Here is a 19,226-nt window from a genome sequence, read left to right on the forward strand (position 1 = left end):
CACACACAAATACACACACATGCACACATACTTTTGTATGTACTTAAGATGCTGGAGATTTTACTCACTCACCCACATCGCTGGAGATTTACAGGAATAAATATCCATTTTAGAGGAATTTGAAGCTAGAGGGCAGACAGGAGCGTGCATGTGCGTTCGTATATGCGTGTGTGTGTGCGTGATACAGGCGTTTTTAACGGCAGCTGGCTGAAATGAGCCCTGAAATTGAGTGCAGAGAGAGGGAAAGGAAGACTGAGAGTGTGTGTGAGAGAGAAGCAATGTGTAGAAGAATGAAGCTGAAGCGAGAGAGCGAGCTCAGCAATCTTCTTCAGCATAACTGGAGGTTAAAAAATACAGAATAAGAGGATGAGGAGACAGGGGTTATGGAGAATATTTATAAGTGAGATGATAAGGAGAAAGAGACAGATTCAGTTTGCATCGACTCTACATATCAGAAGTGTGCACCAATCCTGCTAATTTCCTGCACAGTATTTTTATTTTTAGACTCTATTGGAGTAGCTCTGCATGAGTCATATCTGAAATAGTTCATATTAAATTTACACTGGGCTTTGTTTCAGCTCCTCGGTTTAGCCTTTGAAAAAAGCAATTTTAGCTCCTCCCTTTATCCCAGCTTTTATCTGATTGGCTACCTTTTGCAAACAGAAGGTATAAACAACAGGTGGGTGGGGCCTCTTGGGTGCTTTGGCTCACTCTGAGAGCGAGTGAACTGAGCTCACAAAGATTGCGTAGTGAACATTAACCAGTGCAACAGATGAGATGAGAACCAGATGAGAAAATATTGAGAAGCTTATGAGGTTGACTTTAAAGAGGTTTGCAGATTTTAATATGAAGCCTTAGCGGGTCAATGAAGCAGTTTTTCTTGTGAACACAGATTAAGAACTGTGAACATGCATAAGGCACTGGAGGGTGGAATGATGCCAGCTGAATTGCCAGAATAAAATGCTGACAAAACAAAAACACAGACAGAAGCAAAAGTACATTTTCATATTTATACATATATACATTTTCACAGCATTTTTAGATGTGTGTGTATATTTAGAGCCAAGCTGGGAGAGCCATTATCCCACTGTACAGATGCTGCAATAGCTACCTCTATAGCACAGCAAGGGGCACTCACAAGATAGTCTTCAATAAAAAGGAGTGAATATGCTAAATGACTAAAAACAAAACCCCCAAAAAACTCTTTTTTGCAAATACAGTGTTGATGGGTGTGAAGTGAAATAAAACAGCACCAAATCCTTTAGTTTCTCTTACAAGGAACCAGACATTACACATAAAGTTGTGCATTTGGTTGTTAATGATGGATTTATGACAGAGTACACTCCCTTTGTGCTCCTTTCCAAACCAAAACTATTGGAAGACATTGGAAGTTAAACCTCAGCAGACACTTAGATGTGTGTGTGTGTGTGTGTGTGTGTGTGTGTGTGTGTGTGTGTGTGTGTGTGTGTGTGTGTGTGTGTGTGTGTGTGTGTGTGTGTGTGTGTGTGTATAAGAAGATAGATTTAGGGTGAGGAGCTCAGTCATTGGTGAGGCCTCCACACTGGAAGTAGCCAGGTAAGGTGGCTTATGGTGCACTCAACAGGAATAAACAGTCTAATGGATAGTGACCCACTGAAAACTCAAAGATCTTAATGAGAACGTCAGCACTCACAGGTGCACATACAGGCCAAAATGACCTGGATGCCCACTAGGACGCCTCCTGAGGGCGACTCTTTGGAATGGCTCAGTGTCCACCCTGCAGGGGCTGGAGGAGGTGGCTGGAGAGAGAGAGGTCTGGGCCTCTCTGTTAGGCTATTAATGGTTGTAATAGTGGATGTCCTACATATATAAGCGTATGGATCAATGGTCAGATTCACCCCCTTCCCCCTCTCCTCCACCCCAATTTGATTTAATTTAATTGTGTGTGACATGCATGGATATATTTTATGATTTATGCGCACATTAATAGGCCTATTCTTAGGAGTCCCCTGGGATGATTGGTTTGGGTTTCAGTGATGAGGTAAATTGATTTTTAGAATGTTAGCAGCCATATTTTGCTTTGCTGCGAGTGAGTTTTATGTTGTCTGCATCCATTATCCATAACCACTTATCCTTTGGAGTGTCAAAGCAGAGGGGAGGTTAGAGCTGACCCTTCCATAGAAAAGTGTTTCCTCTCCATGTGGGCTTCACAGTCTCTTATCTGTTACATGTCCTGCGTGCAGCTGGCCTTGTACACACTTGTGCATCAGAGCTATTGGTAAAAATTTTCCCATTTTGTTTTGTGTTCCTGTAACCTCTTCACCTACTCACAACACCACAGCACTTTTTATCAGTTGTGAGTCACGTTGTGAGTTTCCCTGATGAATCTGAAGGAGGCTGAATAAATGTTATTTCAAAATGAAGGAAAAAAAATCAAATGTACAGTGCTTGTGGGGCGACCGTGGCTCAGGGGGTTGGGAAGCGCATCTGTAACCGGAAGGTCGCCGGTTTGATCCCTGGGCTCTCTGTCCTGGTCGTTGTGTCCTTGGGCAAGACACTTTACCCTACTGCCTACTGGTGCTGGCCAGAGGGGCCGATGGCGCGATATGGCAGCCTCGCTTCTGTCAGTCTGCCCCAGGGCAGCTGTGGCTACAAACGTAGCTTGCCTTCACCAGTGTGTGAATGTGAGAGTGAATGAATAGTGGCATTGTAAAGCGCTTTGGGTGCCTAGAAAAGCGCTATATAAATCCAATCCATTATTGTATAAAAATAAGTTTTCACACAGGATGCAGCACCTGTTCTGTCATTCTCAGAAAACAGTTATTTTCCATAGTTTGTCCTGCACAATAACAAGCTGTTGCCGTTACTGAGCATAACCCAAAGTCATCGCTGCATTCAATATGGGAGCTTTTGCAGGCGCTGTGGTCAAAGTAATAATAATAATAATAATAATAAATTTTATTTATGAGCGCCTTTCAAGTCACCCAAGGACACTTTACAATAGGATAAAACACTTAGTAAAACAATGGCAGAATAAGAACAATAAAATAAAAGCACAAGATAAAAAAAGTCAGATAAATCTGCATTGTGTGACCTCCATAGTGAATAAAAACAAGAGGGAAGCAAAATGGAAGAAAATTGATAAAGTAATTAATGGAATTATGGAATCATGCAGCTCAAGTTTGCATCAAAGTCACAGGAGGAAAAACCCATTCTTGGAAGAATTAGAGTACATCATGTCTGACTGGTAGCAGTCGCTTTGCTTATTGATGGTCAGCACTGTGTCTAAACACAGCTTCCTTTTGGTGTGTGCTTCATAAGCTTTACAGATCTGTTAAAGCTGTTAAGAAAATGAGGTACAGGAAAAAGACAGACGTGATTCGAACTCCACCTATATTGCTGTGACCTCAGTGTTCCCTCGAACAGTACACTGAGCGTTGTTTTTATGATGCACTAAGTTTAACAGTTAATTACCAAAAAGCTCAGTTTTACCTGATGTACTTTTTTTAGACTTCAAACATGACCAAAGCTTTTATACTTGCAGGGCGCTGGTACGTCTGCATTGCACTGCTGTTGTGACTCAAACTGAGTATCAGAGAGGGTCTATTTTCATTTTAAGGCACCTTGTGAAGCTCATATTTATTTGTAAATTGAGTATTTTAGGGTTTTGAACTGTTGAAGAAAATAATGAAAATTCTGCTGTTCAAATAGACGCAGTTTTTATTTTTATAATTCATAAGTCAGAGAACAGTTAAGTGGTTAAATTGCTGTTTTGGTTGTTTGTTGTGTTTTGTTGACAGAAAATAAGCTTTTTGAAGAATACCAAGTCACTAGAAGGGTAGCTGGTAACCTGTCGGATCCTGTAACAGGGTAAAACAATAAATGCTGAAGCAGATGAAATCTAAATCCTCGGATTCTGAATAGCACCTTAAGTGTAGCACACTCTGTTTTGCCTCTGTGCTGCATGTATGAGTTATAATACTCCAGTGCATTGTCTTTTGAAATAATCCATATATGCAATACAGACACGCAAAGGTCTGATATCTTGGGTGCAGAATCCTCAGAGCTGAGAACAAACTCCCCTAAAGATCATCCAGGCAGCAGAAACAATATAAATGCAGAGCAGCTTGTAGGAAATGGACAGAGGCTCTTTGTGTGTGTGTTTGTGTATGCGTGTGTGCGTGCACAGGTATCATCTGTCGCAGGACAGACTGCAGTGTAATTTTCAGCACTTATTCAGATTGTTTTCCTGCTCTTCTTCTGTGGTGTGTGACTCTATTATTTAGCCCACCCGTCTATTTTCAGCAGAGAGTGACGCTTTACTGCTCAGCATCGGCTCAGTTTTTTTGGCTGGGTCACCGAGTGGGAACAAATCCGCCCTTCACACCCTGAAATCTCATCTCACAGAGTCAAGAGGAGGTGTGTTAAAACTCCTCCGTTTCGCACTGTGCTTCGTTTTCCCCTCTGATCTTTCTTTTGCTTTCCCTCTCAGTCTTGTTTTTCCTTCTCCGTTTCTTGCTTCTTCCCTTCTTCTCCTTTCATCCTCTCCCTTTTCTTTATCTTCTGTATTTTCTTACTACCTTCTACCATCTTGAATCTTCTTTTCCCATTTTCATATTATTGCATCTGTATTACTTCTTCTTCTTCTTTTATTTCACTATCCTTGTTTTCATTCCCCCTTTTTTCTACAGCATTTCCTCCATTTTCTCCTTGATTGTCTGTCTTTCTCTTGCTTCCCTCTTTCATTTCATTGCACCATAAAGTGTGAAATGTGCGCTTGCAAAGTCAGTGAAGCTTTATTGACAAGTGTGGATGGACAAAAGCATTTAAAGACTCTGTGGGGAGTCGCGACCTCTGACCGCGGGGATAAATTGGATTTCTCTCAGCTTATGACGGAGGAATGGCGAGGAGAGGAGTTGTGACATTTGATGGTATCAGTTTAGTTTCACATGAGTAGCTTTCGGTTAGGAGTTGTTGAGAGATGACATCTTTCCATAATTACCCTTCACACGCAGGTACAGTATATAGGTCACTGCACTTTTATTGTTGAAGTGGTGATATGAACACATCATCCATCTGAGTGAGTGTGTGTGTTTGTCTAGGTGTGCGTGAGTGTGTGTGTGTGTGCGCGTGCTTATCTTTGCAAGGAATAATTTGAGTTTTAGAGGCATCTGTAGAACATTTTGGATGATCCTCTCTTCAGGACCGACAGTCAAATGGCTGCTCAATTGTTAAGACTTGGTTTTATCGTTAAGTAATGGCTGGGTTATGGACTCCCAGATAGCTGGTCTGAAATCAAATGTGTTTAATGTCCTTCCGATGACAGAAGAGTGGTAAACTGTTTCTGACAGTTTCTGCAGGGAGACACTGAGACTGTTGTTTGGTTTCACACAGACCATAAATCCTCTTTTAGAAGTGGGTTAGCGGTACGATTAAGGTTGGGCTAACCTCTTAACATCCACTTAGATATAGGGGTAAGCTGACATTTTCACCTCATGTTGAACCAGCAGTTTCATAAACTTTTCAAATAAAGCCTCTTACATGCATTTTGGTTTTACAGTTCTTTTTGCCACACAGGTAAAGGTTCAGGGAGTAGATATGGACCCAGTTCTAATGCCACTGCTCATTCCACACAGCCAAACACTTGGAGGATGTTAAGTGGTTAAACCATAGACTGAAAAGATAGATGTACCTTAGAAGTGAGGCTCTTTAGTTCCTTTGGTCTGTTACCCTATTAAACTTCTTTCCTGATGAGTTCTAGGCCTCAAATGGTAGTTTCAGGGCTTACTAATACCAGCTGAGGCTCTTTAACCTCATGAGTTAAAATGAGTGTTAGACTTAAAACCTTTTTTGGTGGAGATCGTGAGTGAATTTTGTTTTGAGTCCAAAACCACGTCTCAGAAACTTGATCATAATGTTCATTTTGTAAATCATGGTCCAAATTAGAATTAAACAATAAACTAATAAAACATGGTATGCTTTAATATGGGGTGGGATAGTTGTACAGGTTAGCACTGTTGAATTAGAGCAAGAGGTCCTGGACTTAAATCCAGTCTGGGCCTTTCGCTGTGGAGTTAGCGTGTTGTCTAAATGCTTGCTTGGGATCACAGTGGAAGACATGCCGCTCATTTTTAAGGCATACCATCTCGTTTGGGTTAGATTAATTGGTAATCCTAAATTAGTCATTGGTGTGATTGTGATTGTGAATGGTTGCAGGTCTGAGGGTGGACCCTACCTGAATATGCTATATTCACCCACAATCATTATAGGTACAACACATACTCTACCTCCAGTGAGGTCTAAGTCACGTGATGATCCCAAACTCTAGTCCAGCCCTAGCTCCAACTCTAAGTTTGGAGCAAACCAAAATGACTTTGTTGAACCAAAAATAATAATTGTTTGTGATACATGTAAGTTTAATTGATTATTTTCTTTGTAACCTGATTGGCTATACTTGGGAGAACATAGGGTCATGCTATGATAACTTAGACCTCGCAGGTTAAAAATAATCCAGTATGGGTTATTTTGATAACACAGTGCTGTGTTAAATGAGAAGAAATACACAACTGCACAGCAAAATCTCCAGTGTTAAATTAACACTAGAGAGTGTCTATATGGGTCCACACCTCTGAGTGTTAAATACAACACTGTTGAGTGTTAAATTAACACTTTTGACAGTGTTATATGTTTAAAAGTAACCTAGTCAGTTTTGAAGATTAACAATGACTAACACTGAGCAGTGCTGATTTTCTAACACTGGAATATTTCTAACAAAATCAGCACTGTGTTAGCCATTGTTAATCTTCAAAACTGACTAGGTTACTTTTAAACATATAACACTGTCAAAAGTGTTAATTTAACACTCAACAGTGTTGTATTTAACACTCAGAGGTGTGGACCCATATAGACACTCTCTAGTGTTAATTTAACACTGGAGATTTTGCTGTGTGGGTTATTTTGATGCAGCACAGTGATTTTAACAATCAACCAAAACATTTTTAATCCATCTTAAGACTATTAATAACGATGCACAGCCCAATGTGTAGATCATACATTTTAAGCAGTGTAAAAGTTTGTAGACCATAACATTATTTCTGCAGCTTTGTCACATTTGAACAGCTCAGGTGTACTTTACATCTGGGAGTATGTCATGGTTTAATTTTTTCCTGTCTTGGAGGCAGACACTGTAGGACAGGAAAATATGCTTTTCATTTCTAATGGTATACTTTGAGCGCATATTATTTTCTTTTCAGTATTTAACTAACTGAAATTAGTGCAGAGTGGAAAAACAGTTGATAGTTGATGGATATACATAGTTTGTGTGTATGTATAAGCACCTACAGCATGCCTTGAAAAAGGTCCAGAACATATAGTAAAGTCACTTATCCATGCACAGATTCTGGTGTAGCCACTTAAAAATTGCTATTCTGAGCACCGTTTGAATATGTTTGCTTTTCATTATTTTTATAGATACAGATAGATACAAGACTGAATACAAAACAACCTGACTTCATAGTGTGATGGATTCCACAAGTTGGAAGTTTTATCCATGTTGTGGTCATCAAAAAACATCTTTTCTTCACACTAATTCTCCATATATCCTACTCTACTGCCTCTCAAGACACTGGGTTTGAGTCGAGGAATAGTGGAGGCCACTGAAATCTACAAATAATGTCCTGTTGGTGAGACAAGTTTGAGACTTTAGGTTTCTTTTTGACATGATGCATTATAATTAGAAGATGGTAAATTATGGGACCCAAATGGTCACCAACAATACTCAAATGGACTTTGGAATTCAAACCATAATTGGTTGTCAATAAGGGGCCAAAAGTGTGTACAAACAACTTTCCCAGCACTGCCCAAGCCCATGATTTCATGCTGCTCACGCCAAATTCTGAGGCTACCATCTGTATCTATGTATTCCCAGTTTTTGGTGAGCCTGTACACACTGCAGATTAAAAATTGTTTTCTTGGATGAAAAGTGAAGTGGAAGCTTGAGCCTCAAGAAAAAGCCTCAAGAAAACTTTTGTATTCTACTGGTCATTACAGTTGTGCATATCTGAGATACCCTAACCTTTCTGTCAACTCCGGTGAGTCTAGGTATTCACCTTGCATGAATAAGCAGGTCTAAAGGTCAACCTGATAAATTGCTTTTTAATAAATAACACCGTGTCCACAACCTTGGACTCAGGTTTGATGTCAAATAATTGTTGCTGTCCAAATGGTTTGCCTGAAAGTATCATTATTGCGCAGGGTGGCTATTTTTGTCTAAGAATTATATAGAGACTTTGAACTTCCTGTTAAGTTACGGCATTGACTTTGGGACTCTCAATGACATGAGTTTAAACCTTACAGGCGGTCACCTTGTTATCCATTGAACTGGCCTTGTGACATAGAGCAATTGTCCTTTATTTTATTGCCTATCACAGCTGTCATTGGAGATTTTACTGAGATACATTAAAAGTATGAAGGGAGTTGGGAAAGGGAGGATGGAGCTGTTCAGAAAGTGTGCCTGAAACCTTGATAGTCACATGTAGAAACAGCAGCAATTATTTGACTGAATAAATCCGCAGAGGCACAGCAATATTCTGTGGTTGGTCAATTTGAATGTTAATCATAAGTACAGGTAGGCAGCCTGGAACAAATGGAGTGGTCTTCATGCTGACAGGTGAAAGTCTGAAGAGAAGAGATTAAACTGCTTCACTGCACTTGTCTAAGAGATTTAAGAAAATGACTAAAAATGAATGTTCCAGAACATGCCGTTCATTTTATTTGTATTTTTTAAAAACTTTACTTTTTGCTCAAAAAAGAAAACTTAGACATAATACAGAATATTTAAACCTCTCAAATTAGTTTCAGATAATACTGAATACTGTCAGTGACCAAGAATCTGAACAAGTAGATAGTAAAATGTGAGTAACCTGCACATCCAGAGGAGAGCAGTCATTCTTGATTTCATTCTCATCTTCATTTACTTTTCTTATAATCTGCAAGGTAACATATTTTCATACTGATCTGAGCATTTCATACTTGTACCACACAGAGCAAGAGTTACTGGTTTCCATTTCCATACCTCTCGAGATTGGATGTGTAGTAGATTTGTGGTTTAAAGATTTGCCACGATCGATAAGGAGGAGATATTAATAATACAGGTGGAAATAACACTCATGGCATCTTTTTGAAGGGTGTCAGACTGAATGATTGGTTTCTTTGTTCCCTGATTGCCAAGACTGAGAAGAACGATTTAATAAAAACAAAAATGACAAATTTCCATTGCCTAGGGCTAGACTTGAGGTCTTTGTTAGCAATGACATAGACCTCAGAGGTTTAAGAAATACCCAGCTGCCAGTCAAAATGCTACAGACGTACAGACTTTGAAAAATGAACTGAATCTTAAGAAACCTCTACATGGCATTAGCAGCTGTCCCACCTTTGCTTTGATTATATTCATACAGTATGAAAGGTAGATTTCTGCTACAGTCAAGCAGTAGTTGTAATAGAAGGTTCAACATGAACAGTCAGCATGAACTCTTTGGTAATGGTACGTGAATCAGTGTTAATGGCCAAGAGTAAATCATCATTACAGTGGGATGCAAAAGTTTGGGCAACTTTGTTAATAGTCATTATTTCCCTGTATAAATCGTTGGTTGTTACAATAAAAAATGTCAGTTAAATATATCATATAGGAGACACACACAGTGATATTTGAGAAGTGAAATGAAGTTTATTGGATTTACAGAAAGTGTGCAATAATTGTTTAAACAAAATCAGGCAGGTGCATAAATTTGGGCACTGTTGTCATTTTATTGATTCCAAAACCTTTGAACTAATTATTGGAACTCAAATCGGCTTGGTAAGCTCAGTGACCCCTGACCTACATACACAGGTGAATCCAATAATGAGAAAGAGTATTTAAGGGGGTCAATTGTAAGTTTCCCTCCTCATTTAATTTACTCTGAAGAGTAGCAACATGGGGGTCTCAAAAAAACTCTCAAATGACCTGAAGACAAAGATTGTTCACCATCATGGTTTACGGGAAGGATACAGAAAGCTGTCTCAGAGATTTAAGCTGTCTGTTTCCACAGTTAGGAACATGTTGAGAAAATGGAAGACCACAGGCTCAGTTAGGTTAAGGCTCGAAGTGGCAGACCAAGAAAAATCTCGGATAGACAGAAGCGACGAATGGTGAGAACAGTTGGAGTCAACCCACAGACCAGCACCAAAGACCTACAACATCATCTTGGAGCAGATGGAGTCACTGTGCATCGTTCAACCATTCGGCGCACTTTACACAAGGAGATGCTGTATGTGAGAGTGATGCAGAGGAAGCCTTTTTTCCGCCCACAGCACAAACGGAGCCGCTTGAGGTATGCTAAAGCACATTTGGACAAGCCAGCTTCATTCTGGAATAAGGTGCTGTGGACTGATGAAACTAAAATTATAAATATATATTTAACTCAAAAGTACAGTTTTCAAATTTAATGTTGCTGAAACAACAAAATAATTTAAAAAAAATCTATCTGATCAAGAAATCACTCATCTTTGGAAAAGAGTTTATTACAGAGAAATGGCTCTTTCCAAAATAAAAGCTATACTATACGCTTCTTCTGGGCTATATTCTCAGCAGCATATTAAACATATCAGGTCCCCATAAGGAGAATCATGTGCTAACGGCTGTCTAAATGACTCGGGTAAAGTTTGTAGCATGCGTGCTTGTTGTTTTTGTCTGCTTCCACTTGTCTTTGCACTAGGATGATGGCATAAATGTGCAGTCATATTAGTTGTGTTCCCACTAGTGCTGTCAGCGTTAATCTCGTTAAAATGACATTAACGCCATAACGCAGCAAATCTCCGTTAACAAGTTACTGCGGATCGCCCCGTGCGTGGGGCTGGACGGCATAAACACGTTAACAAGGTAACTGTGCTAACGCACTAGTTCCCACCAATTGAGCATTGTGTGACACATCCGACATACTGTTTTACTTTTGTCCATGACGCGCTTACCATCAGGGTCATACTTCACATGAAAACCAAGATAGTTCCAAACGCCAGATCTGAATGAGGGTGGGGGAGGTTCAAATTGCCATGTTGCAACGAGCTTAGCTTCTGTCTTGCTAGCTTGCGCTGCGCTCAGTGGATCTGCACTCGACAGTGCAGCCTAGGCGGAGTAGTCGAACGCAGATCCACTGAGCGCTCAACACAGACAGCATTGTCAGAAGAAAAGTTGATAAAATAAAATAAAAAGTTTTGTATTGTTCGATACGTATGCATACCGAACCAAAAGCACTGTATCGAACGGCTCAATATCGATAAGAGTATCGTTGCATCCCTAATATTTAACTGACATGTTTTTTATTGTAACATCCAACGATTTATACAGGAAAATAATGACTATTAACAAGGTTGCCCAAACTTTTGCATCCCACTGTATCTTTTTAGTTAGGGAGCATCATCAACTGCATTTAGGAGTTACAAAGTACAAAAATCTTTGTTTTGTTTTTTTTTTAAAAAGAGCTAAAATTTGAATTTTAATGCTATTCAAGCTATTGTCTCTCTTGATGATGCCTATGTACCATTTAGACATGTTTTAGACCTATACTTAAATTGCTTAGTCAGTTAGTAAATGGTTAAAATTAGGTGGAGTTTAAGTCTTTGTATTAGCCCTGGTGCTAGATTTGCTCAGCTGGTGGGTTAGTGTGCTGTTAATAGCCACTGCATTATTAGCTGTATCCTTCCTGGCCATTTAGGTATGTGAAACAAAGAGCCTCAAAAACACTGTAGGTACTGAGTAAGTAAAGGTCGTGTCAGAAAAATGTACATTTTTTTCAGTGTGTTTTGTTTCTTTGCAGTAATTTGGAGTATTTTGGAAAACAGGGTAAACACATTCATAAGAATTCAGATTTGTTTTCATCTTCTGAGAACTGAACTGAACATTGTGAGAAGAGTAGGAACTTTAAAGCATCATTTTCACATAAAATTAATATACCATGTGTGTTTTAATGTCATGGCATTAAAACAGTGTTAACATTCAGATGACTGATATCTGTTTGATATCTGATTGATAACTAAGCTCTTCAGATGCTCTGCTGCTTTTTCTTCTTGGCTGTGATCTTCTTTACCACTCTTCTTCCTTCTTTTCTTCCTTTTTGTCTCTTCCACGTCTTTTCCGTTCCTTATCTGCTCATCTCATCTGTCCTTTGCTCTTTTTGTTGTTTTTTTTTCTTTGCTCTGTCTCCTTTGCTCGCCTCCCGCACCTCCCCTCCACCTCCCCCCCGTCGTCCCCCATCCTTTTCCCTGCTTCTCCTTTCCTTTGCTTTCCCCTCCCTTCCCTGGATGAACTGTTAACAGAGCCCACGCCCACTCAGAATCTACCTTCCTTCACGCCTCCTCCTCTTCCCCGCCCTTCTCCTGCTCCTTCTGGCACCCCTTTGACTTACTCCTCCTCCTCTGATCCCCCACCAGTGTCCCCCAGCCCAGGCGTTGCCCTCCCCTCTGCCCCCCGCGACCTGGTCCCTGTCCTAGTGTCCAGCCGATTTGTCCGACTCAGCTGGCGCCCCCCAGAGGAGACCGGAGGAGCTGTTCAAACCTACGGTGTTTATTACTCCCAGGATGGAATCGATAGGTAAGATAAGCCTGATTTTCTTTTTTCTTCATTTCTTTCTTTCTAAAAAATGTGTCTTTGTTTGCTCTGACACGGTCGGTGAATCTGCATTATTGTTGTAGTTAAAAGCACAACAGATAAACTGGCTGTATGCATGCGCAGGACTTCTTTGAAGTGAAGCACTGGAAAAAAAAATTTAATCTTTACCCCTTTATGGAATAGAATAATATAGTCCTTTAGTGTCCTTGTGCATGTACAACAAAATTGTAGAAATGGAGGACCTATTGTTTCACTTCATCCAGAGGGAAGTGGTAATGTGGACAATTACAGGAAAAAAACTGCATTTTATTAAAAATTTGACAGGTGCCAGCAGTAGGCCATCAGTAACAACGATTAACAATGATTAAAAAACAAAAACAAATAAGCAGCTTTTTAAAGTTGTGTTTAAATGTTTGTCACATAAGTGCCACCCCCTGGGGATAAACAATTAAGCCAATGGGAGGTTGGCCGTCATAGGGCCTTGGTGAGTAAATCCCCATAGACAACCATGTTAAAATGGCCAAATTTACAGAAGAAAATGTTGAGAGAAAAGGTTCAAAGTCTGATTTTCAATAATTTTGGGTTACTTTCCCCTTTAAACCAACTGTAGTTGGTATTTTTTTATAACTCTGGATACTTTGGATATGGTAAGTTATTGCACTTGTCTCAGAATGTAGTTTTAATTGGATCTCTGACCAATTACATCTTGTGCTGTGCCACTAATTGTAGTAACAGACTGTATTACCATATTTTTCGGACCATAAGGCGCACGGGATTATAAGGCGCACTGTTGACAAACGGGTCTGTTTTCATACATAAGGCGCACCGGATAATAAAGAACGTTAAACGAAACAAAACAGCCAGATAAGTCAAACTTTACTCAACTCATTCCTCTTGCTTCCTCTACTTACGTACCATTGATTCATTAATGTTGAATTCTCTGGTAGCTGTTCTATAAACACTGGAACAACAGTATATGTTGTTCCAGCTATGTAACTTTGCACTGTCCACTTTCTGCTGTAACAAAACAAATTTCCCATGTGTGGGATTAATAAAGTTTATCTTATCTTACATTAATAACTAACCTCATACTGTGGCTGGATTATCTCAGTTGTTCTCCCCTACTGAAGTTTGGTCCGTTTACAGCAATTTTCCATGCGATTGCATTTGTCAAAAAAAAACATTGGGAAAAAAGTTAACGTTTATTCTCTAGGTTCACTGTGTTATGCTTTGGTATGCTAACATAGCTGTGTCGCTAGCAATCACTAGCACAGCATTATATACCATCTAGCCTAACCTAACGTCAGTAACCCTACAAACGTCACTATTGTGTAGTTTTCTGTCTTCATTCATGTTGGAAGTGATAGCAGAGCTGTACGTTTTATTTTTTTCCAGCAGTCTCTTAGTCAGAACATGATATATCATGCTTAGGTAACTAGCGAAACCAGCAAGCTAACTTCCTGCTAACTTTCTGCTAACTTCTAATTCTGTTAAATTTTATAAATTCTGTTTTCATGGATGCCTGGATGTTAAACTTAATTGTTACACCTAGTAAAGCAGAAACACTGATCATTTTATTAAAGATGAAAGAATTTACACAGTGTTCGTTTGAGACCTGATGCGGACGGAGTTTTGGACCCAGATTACTCTGAGCCGCGAGGCTCCTGACTACGGTAGCCATAACACTCAGACAATCCATCAATAGTGATGTGCGATACCACTGATTTCCTTTCCGATCCGATACCAAGTAATATTCAGGGTGGTATCGACGATACTGATCCGATACCGATACTTTGTACAAAATGGTATTTTATTTATTGTATCTCAAATTATAGCGTCATAATGATTACAGGACATCAGATTACTTGTTCTTATCACTTAGTAATGCAGAGTTCATCATATAGAAATGAAAAAACTGATGTTGTGCGCTATTTGAACACCTTGGGTGCCTGCAGCACTAAAGGACTCTGTGATAGTCGTCTGTCTCGCCCTAGCAGCACCTGCCCCTCTCCTCCTCTTCAGTTCGCCTCAACATAAGCTCGTCATATTCTGTGATATGATTTACTCTGATTTGTTTGACAAGGTTAGTGATGTTGCCACAACCATACATGCCAACCCTCCTGATTTTTCTGGGAGAATCCCAAATTTCAGTGCCCCTCCCGAAAATCTCCCGGAGCCACCATTCTCCCGAATTTTGTTGTCCGATTTTCCACCCGGACAACAAAATTGAAAAACCATATCGCAGAATTCATAGCGCGGCCCAGCCAATTCCAGTTTCCAACAATGACAGCAGCTACTTAGTTTTAATATTACTCTTATTTCTCTTTCTGGGTCGCAAAAAAACTTTTAACATATTTTCAGGTGAGAATGTAGCTGTGTAAACTCTGAGCCGACCGACACATCGTCTTCAAACCCCCGCGGTCTTTCGCTACTCGGGTTAAACATGATATATAAGTCACTTTGTGTCACGGCCTGGCTGGCAGACCGTGGGGATGTGGGGGAATGAGGACCCAAAACGCATGGTTCTGCGATGCAAACAGTGCACTTTATTTACAGTGAAGGTAACAGATGCACAATAAATCCCCTTTGCTCCCTAGACTCCCATGTGTGTGTTCCCCTCCGACGTCCGTGCTTGTGCTCCCGGCAGTTGTGTTTCTGCACACCCTGTGCGTGCTGCCCTTCTGGTCCCTCGTTCCACCTGCAGGACAATACAGAAGCAGCCGTTAAACACTGAACCCACGCGCACACACGATCCGCACTTCCTAGTACTACACACTGACTTGGAGTCTTAGCTTAATGATCCCGCGCCAGTGGGAGCTCCAACACTCTCCTAAGTAGCTCCCGCGACGAGCCCTGATCACTAACAGGTGTGTGACAGGAACTTCAGGTGTGGCCAGTCCTCCTGCAGGGCCACACCCATCAGGCCTGCATGTGGCTGTTCTCCATCCTCCAGCCACACATGTACACACCCTGCCTCTACATATGAGTAGAAACCCGAACACAGCATAGTGCAGAAAAACACACATCCCCAAATAACAACAACACTAATAATAATAATAATAGGTCTGTGAAGGTTCTCAGTCTATATATAATAATAATAATAATAATCCATCCTGCTCACGGACCCCCGAGTCCTCCAGAGCGGGTCCGTGACACTTTGATAACTTAAAAATGGTATTGTTTGGCTTTTTCAGTGTTTTATTTGTTTGCGAGTAAATCAGTTTGGCTGAGATTAAAGTTATTAGATTAGATTAAATTAAATGTAACTTTATTAATCCCTCGGGAGGGTTCCTCCGGGGTTTTCACACAGCTGAACGTCAAACAGAAAACTGATTAAACAGAAGTGTGAGACGGTTGAGAGTTTACGCCAGCGCCCAGTTATATTTTAGATAGCAAGGAGCAGACGGCAGTTTCACTCCACCGAGGGAGCCTGTGACGTACTGCCCGGCTTTCTTTAGACCGCAAAGGCTGGGTCCTCAGGTGGAAGCAGCCTCTGAATTTGGACACCCCTGCTGTATTTTATCCGATAAATCAACACTGTAAAATGTATGTAGTTCCTTTGAATGTAGATAATCCGAATGTTATAGTTTCTTTCCACCGTGTTCCTGTTAATGATAAACTACAAAATTACCCTAAATTACTAAAATATCGATATTTTAATGTGAGAATCGATTCTAGAACATAAATGATTCGTATCGAAGGAATCGATATTTTAGGATCGATCCGCACATCACTATCCATCAAGCGGTGCGGCTTCGTAGCTTAGCAAAGTCCTACTAAAACATTTTTTGACAGATTTTTGAGTGCAGTGTACCACATAAAATCGGTTCGAGGTCAGTAAACACAGCCAGAATTCATAGATAAGGCGCACCAGATTATAAGGTGCACTGTCGATTTTTTTGGGGGGAGAAAATTAAAGGATTTTAAGTGCGCCTTATAGTGCGGAAAATACGGTAATAGTAAACGTCTACGAAGGCTGCCAACAGCACTTAAACCTGGTCCTAACTAAGCCTGGTCATTTTTTATCAGTGCTCATATAAATGAATTGTGTTGACTGTAATAGGGTAGAAGCAGCTAGGGAGAATCAATAGCAATTTAATCAATGTTCACATAGGAAAATAAGAAAATCAACAGCTATACAGACACTATGAGAAAACAATAAAAATCAACTGATTAATTGTTCCAATTAGAGAAACCTTCAATCATAAAGTGAAAAAAACATCTGTCAAGCAAAGCTAATATTATAATATGTATTATCTCCTATCTCTCACACAACCATAAGCTCTCATTCAGCTCCTCCTGCTGAAAGACACCCAACTTTGGCTTTATAGTTACAAGCTCTATAGACACAGACATGATCCTGCACCTAACTCGACGTAGGATTTGGGGTTTGGGTGATAGTAGCAAGAAAAACAAGGTGGAAATCCTTGACGCAATTACCCAGATCCCAAAGTTTTTCCTAGAATATATTACTTATTGTTATTTAACCCTTGTGTGGTGTTCATATTTTTGTTACTCAGCCAGTGTTCATGGGTCTGGTGGACCCGCTAGAGTTTTGGCTTTCCAAATTAACACTATCAAACAATTTTATGTTAAATTACTCAACAGATGTTTATTTCATCCCAATTACAAGCCATATGAACAGCAAACATGGTTAATTTTTTCCCTTTACCTTTGTTAGATCACATTTATGAATTAATGTGCTTCTCGTTTTTTTATTTTTTTTTTTATAAAATGTTATAAAAAAAAAATAAATCAGTTATAATCAAGTGGAGTGAGTGGAAAGACACAACACATTTACACGTGAAGCAATATGTTTCACAACTAAATGGGATCAGCTGCTCATCAATGGTGACATTAGGCCCAGGGTTGTAAAACAGGGGGAGGTGGTGCACACACTTATCCCACACTGTCCTGATGGCAGCTAGCTTGTCTCTCTGCCGTTGAGCTGGTCTGTCGTCTCGGTTATCAAAACGGATAATCCTGGAAATTTTGTGGAAGTTTTCCAGAGACATTGATTCACGGAAAGGTTCTTGCCAGTTTCTGCATCCCACAGGGATTCTGTGGATTCCCCTTTGGACCTGAAAACTCCTGCAAGGATAAGAACCCCAAAGTAGGCCTTTGGGGTTCTTAGATGAATTTGGTCCATCTCCTTCCACCTCTCTCCAAAAACACACCTTCCTTCTAGATTACTGCAATCCAGAATAATTTTCTGGATGGAATCTGGGATGAAAAGCTGCCCTGCACATGAGTACCTGTCAGCCGTGTTGGCCCTGGCTTATCACAGTAACAGCTCTGCAGGGTGGCTCATTTCTTGGGCAAGAAGGCAAGAAGACCATTCAATTTCACCAGTTATTGACATCCATATTTCTTCACTTGCTGTCTGGTGGGCTTGTTCTGGTCCTGGAGCTGGCTGCAGATGGGGTACTCGTCTTCGTTTTGTTACTAAATGGTGCTCAACCTCATCCTCTTCTTCAAAGTCACTGTCAGACTCTGAATTTTCAGAAATGTGAAATATTCTGAAACCTTTTTGTCAACATCATCATCCGAAGCCCCTCTCTCTTCCAAAATCAATTGGATGGCCCTCGCAGCAGATAATCTTTTGTCATCTTGATCAGTTGTGATAAAGAACCACACTGGCAAAGTCTTATTTATAGTATTATGCCCCTAATTTGCAGGTGGGACAGGGTATGAGAAAATAAAATTTGGATCCCTCAAGAAAGAGGGTAAAATGTGTGGGAATGTAAGAGCAGACGGTGTTGGTAGTTGAATTTTCACAATGTTGCAACTTTGTGCGGGAGCAGGAGGGGAAGAAAACATTATCAGCAGCACCAGAAAGGAGGAAGACAGAGTATGGGAACACAGGACCTACACTTTCAACACTTTTATTAGACCTGGGTCCAGTGGACCCGAACACCTTGTATGTAATGTAAATGCGTGGGGGGAGGTACAGTATGAGGTCATTGAAAATTGGTTCGGATTTATGTTCTTCACAGAAAATAAGCCAAAGCCAATGAATTTCAGGTTGAAAAAATAATTAATTGTTTAATTTTTCTTTTGAAAAAAACTGAAAACGGGTCTCACAGACCCGAACACCATACAAGGGTTAAACAAAAGGAGAATTTTAAAAAGAGCAGCATGAGAGATGAACCCCTTTCTGATTATTTCTTTGAAAATGGATTAACTGGATAACCATTAAAGTATACATTTTAATTCTTTATTTGCATATATATGTTTAAAAAAATCTTCATTTGCAAAGTTACAAGAGCCATAAATGCTCAGTTGAGGTGGGGAAACGATGTAATCACAGTATTGTAAGATGGTGAAAAATATCTCCTCGCCTAAAGAACGGTCAAGGTGATAAAGGATTGAAGAACGAGAATCGTTGCATAAGCAAAAAGATTTGGTGACCCCATATGTGACAGAAAAGCTGAGATGCGCTTTTTTAAAACACTGAACATTTCTGTGGCTTTCAAACCCCAAAATGCACAACGCCAAAAATTGTAATATATGTAATATAATGGGTAAAAGAGTGCAAATTGTAACCACCATATAATGCTGTGATTGCAGGCAACCTCTAACTCTCTATGAATAGTACTCATAACCA

The 19,226-nt window shown here is 40.1% G+C and overlaps 1 protein-coding gene across 4 annotated transcripts in view; it reads left to right on the top strand.

Moving 5' to 3' along the window:
* The window catches only part of dcc (DCC netrin 1 receptor), a 356,620-nt gene that overhangs the window by 190,681 nt on the left and 146,713 nt on the right, over positions 1-19,226 (top strand). For 2 of the 4 annotated variants that reach the window (XM_084934587.1, XM_084934588.1), the window contains one exon: positions 12,328-12,601. In XM_084934587.1, coding sequence (XP_084790713.1) covers positions 12,328-12,601 — 274 coding nt within the window. The remainder of the gene's footprint in view (positions 1-12,327; positions 12,602-19,226) is intronic. The other 2 variants (XM_084934589.1, XM_084934590.1) reach the window with 1 other exon arrangement.

This window comes from Perissodus microlepis, chromosome 7 (assembly GCF_051167445.1).
Source record: "Perissodus microlepis isolate ML-2025 ecotype Zambia chromosome 7, ASM5116744v1, whole genome shotgun sequence".
Classification (NCBI taxonomy): Eukaryota; Metazoa; Chordata; class Actinopteri; order Cichliformes; family Cichlidae; genus Perissodus; species Perissodus microlepis.